The 9,065-nt window shown below is 59.6% G+C and overlaps 1 protein-coding gene across 1 annotated transcript; it reads left to right on the top strand.

The window, feature by feature from the left end:
- Window positions 1-378: 378 nt before the first annotated feature.
- Window positions 379-8,391, top strand: CRABP1 (cellular retinoic acid binding protein 1). Its single transcript, XM_008160817.3, has 4 exons — window positions 379-471; window positions 964-1,142; window positions 4,130-4,246; window positions 8,090-8,391. Exons 1-4 carry the CDS (start codon window positions 402-404, stop codon window positions 8,138-8,140), a joined length of 417 nt encoding a protein of 138 aa, XP_008159039.2. The 5' UTR covers window positions 379-401; the 3' UTR covers window positions 8,141-8,391.
- Window positions 8,392-9,065: the final 674 nt, after the last annotated feature.

Genomic DNA, 9,065 nt, shown 5'->3' with positions numbered 1-9,065 from the left:
AAAGTGGAGAGGATAGTATAATGCCTCCCCCACCTCCTCCCCGCGCAGCTTCCACAATGACCCCTCCGTGCCCCCATCCTGTTCCATCCAACCCCCCAGCGCCCGCCCTAAGAATGGAGCCGGGGGAGGCGGTGGCAGAGCGCCCCTTCTCCCAGTTGGATCTCGGGGAGCTGGTGCCAGGCTTGCACCCTGGAGACCCTGACGCCCGGGGCGCAGCGAGGGAGGGCACAGGGGCTGGGGGCTCCCGGCTCGCAGGGGCCGCGGGGCGGGGCCGGGGGCGGGGCGCAGTGGGCGGGGTGGGGGCGCTCTCCATAGACTCGGGGCGCGCGCCGGGCGCAGAGCGCAGTCTCCGCCGAGCAGCTCCGAGTGCGCCCTCCGCTGCCGCCGCCGCCGCCGCCACGATGCCCAACTTCGCCGGCACCTGGAAGATGCGAAGCAGCGAGAACTTCGACGAGCTCCTGAAGGCTCTGGGTAAGCGGGCGCGGGTGCTCCTCTCCTGGGACGTGCCCCGAGTCCGCAGAGGGTGGGTTTTGGGGACCGACACCCCCGCAGGAGAAAGTCGCCGGGCTTAGATCCGAGGCGCGGGCTCCACTCCCGCGCGCGCGTCCCGCGGGGGTTTGGCTGGGGGTCGGACAAGGTCTTCCCCCGACGGCTCCACCTTTCGCTCCTGGAGCGATGGTTCCTGGGGTCCGAGGAGGGTCAGGGACTTGAGATTTGGGGTGTCGGTTTGAAACCAGGCCCTGCCACGGATTCCATGGGTCTCCCAGCGACAGCCACTCGCTCACTCGCTCTCTCTGAGTTTCTCCTCTGGAAGATGGAGTTGCGGGGAGGTGGGGAGTGGGGGGGTTGTTGCAGGATGCGGAGCGGCCCCTCCTGCGGAGGCTCCCACCTGCAGGCAGGCAGAGGGTGTGGGGGTGCCCCAGCCCTGCCACCCCAGCCCGCGGCGCGCACGCTTCCCCGCAGGTGTGAACGCCATGCTGCGGAAGGTGGCCGTGGCGGCCGCGTCCAAGCCGCACGTGGAGATCCGCCAGGACGGGGACCGGTTCTACATCAAGACGTCCACCACCGTGCGCACCACCGAGATCAACTTCAAGGTCGGCGAAGGCTTCGAGGAGGAGACGGTGGACGGACGCAAGTGCAGGGTGAGCAGCGCCCGCCCGGGGTCCCGCGCCCCGCCGCAGCCGCGCGCGCATCCCCCCCCCCCCCCCAGACTCCCCTCATTTCAGCCCGTGGCGCGCTTTCCCGGGCAGGGCGTGTGCACCGGCGGTTTGCAGAGGTCTGTGCAGCCGGGTGCCCTGGGCTTTGGGGGGAAGCCCGGCCCCTGGGCTTCCAATCCGGTCCCTTAAGCCGCCTCCCCGGGGCTAAGAGCCGCGCGCGCCGCGTTCCCGCGGGGGTTTGTGCAGCGCTTTGCGCGCGCGGGCGACCCCGGTGCGGGTGGCGGTGCGGGTGGCGCAGGAGCAGGAGAAGGCGGCGGGGCCGCCACGTTTTCTGTCGCAGGTGGATCGGCGGCTCTGGGGTCCCGCCCCCACGTCCCTGCGCCCCTGGAGACGCTCTGGGTCCAGTTTCAGCAGTCTTGGGGGGGAGCCTCTCCCCGCCCCCGCCCCCCTCCCACCTTCACTGGTTTCTTAAAGGAAAGGTGGAATCTAAAGGGGATGGACTAAGGGCTCTCTCTCTCTCTCTCTCTCTCTCTCTCTCTCTCTCTCTCTCTCTCTCTCTCTTGGGTCCAGGGCAAGAGTTTAGCATTTCTCCGTACATTAGCCCCAGATGCACACGGAGGTGGGGAGTGGGGTAAGCGAGGGGGTGTCCCTTCCTTTTGCAGATGGGCAGGTTTGCATGTGGGTGGCCCCCGGAGTGGCATGGAGGGTTGGTCACTCCGGTTTATGAGGGCAGATGGGCCACTTACTTCCAAAGTAACAAATGCCATCCTGCCCCTGGTATTTGGAAGGAAGGAAGGAAGGAAGGAAGGAAGGAAGGAAGGAAGGAAGGAAGAGAGAGAGAGAGAAGGAAGGAAGGAGAGAGAGAGAGAGAGACAGAGAGAAGGAAGGAAGGAAGGAAGGAAGGAAGGAAGGAAGGAAGGAAGAGAGAGAGAAGGAAGGAGAGAGAGACAGAGAGAGAGAGAGGAAGGAAGGAAGGAAGGAAGGAAGGAAGGAAGGAAGGAGAGAAAGGAAAGAAGGGAGGGAGGGGGAGAGAGAGAGAGAGAGAAAGGAAAGAAAGAAAGAAAGAAAGAAAGAAAGAAAGAAAGAAAGAAAGAAAGAAAGAAAGAAAGAAAAGCTGGTCCCATTCCAGAGCCAGGCGTGGTTTTCGCCTTTCCTGAGTCTGACGTGCCCCGGGCGGGTGGGCGGGATGGCTGGGCACGGGGCTTGGGACAGGGACGCGGAGACCCGACCCCATGGCAACCCTGGGCCCTGGGGCTGGCATGGCCTGGACATGATGGCCGGGCTTGGGGGTGGGGGATCGGAGCCGCTGTCGCCGCCCTGATTGGAAAGAGCCGGAAGCTCGTCCCAGGGAGGGCCGGGCGGCAGGCAGGGCTCCGTGTGGGGACGGGACGTGGCTGGGCCAGAGGCCGTCCTGCTGATTGCAACCCGGAGTGGGGCCTTTGTTCCCGTCCTGCTGACCAACTGCCCGTGTGTCAGTTAAAAAGAAAAAAAAAAGTCGGGGTGTCCTGGGTCCCCAGCCCCCTGGGCAGCTCTGCTTTGTGCAAACGGGATGGGGGGGAGACAGCAGGGGGTCCCCTCTTTTACTTTCCACCTCCCACAGCATGAGGACCCTCGAGAGGGCTGTTTTGTTTGTTTTTTTTTGCATTTTTTTTTCTAGAGGGAGGTAACCTGGAAAGTGGCCGAGTTTTTTGTTTGTTTTTTTTAATATATTTTATTGATTTTTTACAGAGAGGAAGGGAGAGGGAGAGAGAGTTAGAAACATCGATGAGAGAGAAACATCCATCAGCTGCCTCCTGCACACCCCCTACTGGGGATGTGCCCGCAACCAAGGTACATGCCCTTGACCGGAATCGAACCCGGGACCCTTGAGTCCACAGGCTGACGCTCTCTCCACTGAGCCACACCGGTTAGGGCCCAAGTTTTTTATTTTTTAATATTTAATAGATCCTTATTCATTTCAGAGAGGAAGGGAGAAGGAGAGAGAGAAACATCAGTGATGAGAGAGAATCACGGATCAGCTGCCTCCTGCACGCCCCCTACTGGGGATGGAGCCCGCAACCCGGGCCTGTGTCCTGACCAGGAATCAAACTGCGACCTCCCGATTCATAATTCGAAGCTCAGCCACTGAGCCACGCCGGCCGGGGCGCCGAGTTTTTATCCTCAGAGCCCGAGACACCCCGTTTTATCAGACAAGGGCACCCAGAAGCGGAGGGGTTCTCCCCGAATCCGTGCGGGGAACAGCTCGAGCTCCGCCCGCGGATGTGGTCACAGACGTGGTGTCTCGGCCGGTGTAAAGTCTGTGGCTCCGGCGCGTGGAGGTTCTCGCCTTTGAAACCCAACTCGCTGGGAGGGCGGTCCATACACGAAGCGTGGCGCGCTCTCAACTGTATTCCTGGAGCTGCGAGCCTGCCTGAGGCTTTGCTGCCTCGGTGTGTGTGTGTGTGTGTGTGTGTGTGTGTGTGTGTGTGTGTAATAGCAGGTATATACACTGAGTGGCCAGATGATGATGATCTCTGAATGCATGATAACCTGGCCACTCTGTATGTATATATGTATATTAGAGGCCCGGTGCATGAATTCGTGCATGGGTGGGGTCCGGCCAGCCTGGCCAGGGGGAGGGGACATGGGCGGTTGGCCAGCCTGCCTGCTGGTCGAACTCCTGGTCGAGGGGACCATTTGCATATTAGCCTTTTATTCTATAGGATATACACGGAGTGGCCAGATGATTATGCGTTCAGAGATCATCATCATCTGGCCACTCCGTGTATAGACGCCCCATCCATCCGCAGCCAGCGCCCCGAATGTGGCCTGGGGTGCCTGGGGGGGGGCGGCGGGAGGGGGCTGGAGCCTTGCTGACGGGAACATGTGTTGCTTCACTGCTCGGCCGGCCGTGCCCCGGCCCTCACTGTCGCCCGGGGCCCCCCGCCACGATCCGATGTCATACACATCGCCCCTGGCTTTCCCGCCCGCAGAGTTTAGCCACCTGGGAGAGCGAGAACAAGATCCGCTGCACACAGACCCTCCTGGAGGGGGACGGCCCCAAGACCTACTGGACCCGCGAACTGGCCAACGACGACGAGCTCATCCTGGTGAGGTCCTGCCCCCCCCCCTGCTCCCCCCCCCCCCGGGCGCTCGCCGTCCACCTCTCCGTTCAGGGCTCAGAGACACTGTCTGCCCCGGGTTAACACACAGGCAGAAAGCCTGATATGACAGCTTCGGTCAGAGGGCATCGCTGTGCCGTGGGGCAGAGCAGCAGCTGGAGGTGGCTGTGGTCAGCATCCGGCCCCCCCCAACCCACCCCTGCGCTGACTCTCAGAGGCTGCCCCACCCCCACCCCCAGCACTGGAGCCTCTGGCTCCCTGAGGGCCCAGCCTTCACTTTCCCCCTTCTTACTCCCGCTGTCCTGCCTGGGAGAGAGTTCGGAAATGTTCCTGGTCAGCGCTGGGGGGCTTACAGACACGTCACGTCCATCCCCTCACCCCCACCGGCACGCACAGACCCCACCGGCCTCCGAGAGCCGGCACGTTGGGCAGATCTGGGAAATGTCTCCGGGTAACACGACGTGGAGGTGGGGGGGTGGGGAGGGGGGCGGGCTCAGACCTGGAGACGGGGAGCTCTACCCTAAAATTATTCCGATGAAAACGTTTTTAAAAAATACTTTTTATTGATTTCAGAGAGGAAGGGAGATGGAGAGAGAGAGAGAGAGACAGACAGACAGAGAGAGAGACAGACATCCATGATGAGAGAGAATCATGGATCGACTGCCTCCTGCACGCCCCGCACTGGGGATGGAGCCTGCAACCTGGGCCTGTGCCCTGACCGGGAATGGAACCTGGGACCCTTCAGTCTGCAGGCTGATGCTCTATCCACTGAGCCACACCCAATCGGGCAATACATTTTTTTTTTTTTTAGGAGAGAGAGGCTCTAGCTGGTTTGGCTCAATGGATAGAGCGTCTGCCTGCGGACTGAGGGGTCTCACGTTCGAATCCAGCACGTGCTGGGGGGGCGTCTCCCCACCATCCGGTGCGCTTCTTCCTCGCTGACCACTGATGGCCAGCGTTTCCCTGACATCACACAGGTCGGGACGATGCCCCAGCACGTGCTCTGGGGGGGGAGTCTCCCCACCATCCGGGGACCTGAGCGTGGCCGGGAGCTCCAGCCAATCCAGCCTCCCAGGCCGGGGCTGCTAACCACCCCGGACTCAGGCCCCTCTGGGAATCCGAGACATAGGGACCCGTGTCCCCCTCCCCCCCAAACATACCCATCTGCACACAGACCCCCACATCAGGCCCAGAGCCCGGGGAATTCTTGCTTTTCCATTTTGTTTTTTTTTTAAATACATTTTATTGATTTTTTACAGAGAGGAAGGGAGAGGGATAGAGAGTTAGAAACATAGATGAGAGAGAAACATCCATCAGCTGCCTCCTGCATGCCCCCCACTGGGGATGTGCCCGCAACCAAGGTACATGCCCTTGACCGGAATCGAACCTGGGACCCTTGAGTCCGCAGGCCGACGCTCTATCCACCGAGCCACACCGGTTAGGGCTGTTTTGTGGGGTTTCTTTAAATGCATCTGGGGCCCTGGCCGGTATGGCTCAGTGGATAGAGCATCAGCCTGGGGACTGAAGGGTCGCAGGTTCGATTCCCGGTCAAGGGCACATACCCGGGTTGCAGGCTCCATCCCCGTCCCTGGTCAGGGTGCGGGTGGGAAGCAACCAATCGATGTGTCTCTCTCACGTCGATGTTTCTCTCTCTGTGTTTCTCACCCTTCCTTCCGCTCTCTCTAAAAATAAATGGGAAAATACCCTTGGGTGAGGATTCAGAAAGAATAAAAATAAAATGCGTGTGGGTCTCCCTGCTCCGTTGCCCGGGAGGGCCCTGGGGACCCGGCCTCTGAGTCAGCCATTCGTTGCTGGTTTGGGGGAGAGTGGATGCAGCCGACTTAAGCTTATGGACGGTAGGACTTCAGGGGCCAGAGCACAACGGTCCTCGCTCTGTGGGATGGTTTACATCCGTGGTCGGCAAACTCATTAGTCAGCAGAGCCAAATATCAACAGTGCAACGATCGAAATTTCTTTGGAGAGCCACATTTTTTAAACTTAAATCTTCTAACGCCACTTCTTCAACATAGACTCGCCCAGGCCGTGGTATTTTGTGGACGAGCCACACTCAAGGGGCCAAAGAGCCGCATGTGGCTCGCGAGCCGCAGTTTGCCGACCACGGGTTTACATCCTCCCCACAGCAAACAAACACAGGAAAGCCATTGCATTCAGCTGGAAAGAGCCTTTTTATTCTTTTTCAACATATTTCTATGGATTTCAGAGAGGAAGGGAGAGGGAGGGAGAAACATCCATGAGGAGAGAGAATCACGGATCGGCCGCCTCCTGCACGCCCCCTACTGGGGATGGAGCCAGCAACCCGGGCATGTGCCCTGACAGGGAATCGAACCCTGACCTCCTGGTTCATAGGTCAACACTCAGCCACGGAGCCACGCCGGCCAGGCGAGCTGAAATGAGCCTTTTGGATCCTCCTGTTTGGCGCCTCCTCTCCATCCTCAAACGGTCCGGCTGGCTCTAGGTTGTAGGTGGCCGAGTGTTGGCTCTGCAGCATCACAGGCTGTGTCCCTGCTACACAGCCGCTTCCTCGAGGCCCTCCGTGCCCACCCCACAGTCCTCCCCTCCGCCCGCTCCCCGCCGGACCCCAGCTCCGGCTGCCCAAGGCCCTGGCTCCTCTGAAGTCACTGGACGAGAGACAGAAACCACTTCAGAAACGGATGCTCTCCCTTTCTGTTTAATTCCTTTTTCTAAAAATATGTTTTTATTGAGCCCTGGCCGGTGTGGCTCAGTGGATAGGGTAACGGCCTGCAGACTGAAGGGTCCTGGGTTCAGTTCTGATCAAGGGCGTGTCCCTCAGTTGCAGGCTCGATCCCCAGCCCCAGTTGGGGTGTGTGCGGGAAGCAACCAACCAATGTGTCTCTCTCACGTCGATGTTTCTCTCTCTGTCTCTCCCCCGCCCTTCCTCTCTCTCTAAAAAATCAATGGAAAAATATCCTCAGGTGAGGATTATCAAAAAATAAAATAAGAGTGTTATTTTTAAAATAATAATAATAAATATTGATTTCAGAGAGGAAAGGAGAGGGGAGAGAGAGAGAGAAACATCAATGATGATGAGAGAATCATTGATCGCCTGCCTCCTGCACGCCCCACACTGGGGATCGAGCCCGCAACCCTGGGCGGAATCGAACTGTGACCTCCTGGTTCCTAGGTTGACGCTCAACCACTGAGCAACACAGGCCAGGCACTTTCAATTTACTTTTTTTTTAAATACCGTATTTTCCGGCATATAAGGTGACTGGGCGTATAGAAGATTTTCCTGGGTTAAAAAGTCGTCTTATACGCCGGAAAATACGGTATATATTTATTGATGTCAGAGAGGAAGGGAGAGGGAAAGAGAGAGAGAGAAACATCCATGATGAGAGAGAATCATGGATCGGCTGCCTCCTGCACACCCCACACTGGGGATGGAGCCCACAACTAGGGCATGTGCCCTGACCAGGAATCGAACCCGGGACCCTTCAGTCCGCAGGCTGACGTTCTGTCCACGGAGCCAAGTTGGCCAGGGCCAGGCACTTTCCATTTAATTTCAAAACCGAATCCAGGGAGCGGGGATTGCTGATGTCAGCACGGGCCGGTCCCAGACGCAGAGGAAAAGGGCCGTCACCTGATTCTGTCCCCTGGCTGCCTCGCTGCCAATACAGGGCTTCAGGGAGGAAAAAACGAAAGAGGAAACAAAAAACAACAACAAAGAGCCCCCACTGGGCGCTTAACCAGAGCACGTGGCCCAGGAAACGGAGTGTCTGTTTCAGAGCGTCTGTAACGGGGCAGTCAGCGGCCTCATTAGCGACCCGCTGTCACCGTTCCCTTCCCTTCCAGACCTTCGGCGCCGACGACGTGGTCTGCACGAGGATTTACGTTCGGGAGTGACGGCGGCCGCTCGCTCCTGCCTCCCGCGTGGACAGCGCGATGCATGTCCCCTCTCCTCCCCACACCCCTGCTCCGAGGAACGGCATAGGTCTGAGCCGCCAGTGACGTCCCCTCCCCGTGTCAGCGTTAGGCGGCCCCCTCCCCCCTGCCCGAGCTGTAGTGGTCCCCCCCAGGCCTCCGCCAGGCCTGTCCCTGGTGCTCCGTAGTTGGGCATCTGCACGGTTTCATCATCATTAAACTGGTTGGACACATCTCAAGGCGTCTCCCTTCTTTTTTTATATACTGGTGGCCCGGTGCACGAAATTCATGCACGGGGGGGGTGTCCCTCAGCCCGGCCTGCACCCTCTCCAATCTGGAATCCCTCTCACAATCCAGGACTGCTGACTCCCAACCACTTGCCTGCCTGCCTGCCTGCCCGATTGCCCCTAACTGCTTCTGCCTGCCAGCCTGATCGACGCCCAACTGCTCCCCTGCTGGCCCGATTGCCCCTAACTGCTCTCCCCTGCAGGCCTGGTGCCCCCAACTGCCCTCCCCTGCAGGGCTGGGTCCCCCAACTGCCCTCCCTTGCAGGCCTAGATGCCCCCAACTGCCCTCCCCTGCATGCCTGGTCCCCACAACTGCCCTCCTCTGCCGGCCTAGTCACCCCTAACTGCCCTCCCTTGCTGGCCATTTTGTGGCAGCCATCTTGTGTGTTGGAGTGATGGTCAATTTGCATATTACCTCTTTATTATATAGGATATCCTAGAGGCCCAGTGCATGAATTCGTGCACTGGTGGGGTCCCTCGGCCTGGCCTGCGGGATCGGGCCAAAACCGGCTCTCCGACATCCCCCAAGGGGTCCCCGATTGCGAGAGTGCACAGGCCAGGCCGAGGGACCCCACCAGTGAAAGATCAGGGCCGAGGAGGGACGTGGGAGGTTGGCCAGC

The sequence above is a fragment of the Eptesicus fuscus genome, chromosome 25 (genome assembly GCF_027574615.1).
Source record: "Eptesicus fuscus isolate TK198812 chromosome 25, DD_ASM_mEF_20220401, whole genome shotgun sequence".
Classification (NCBI taxonomy): Eukaryota; Metazoa; Chordata; class Mammalia; order Chiroptera; family Vespertilionidae; genus Eptesicus; species Eptesicus fuscus.
Note: the sequence above shows the minus strand (reverse complement) of the source record. Positions and strands in the feature narration are given on the sequence as shown.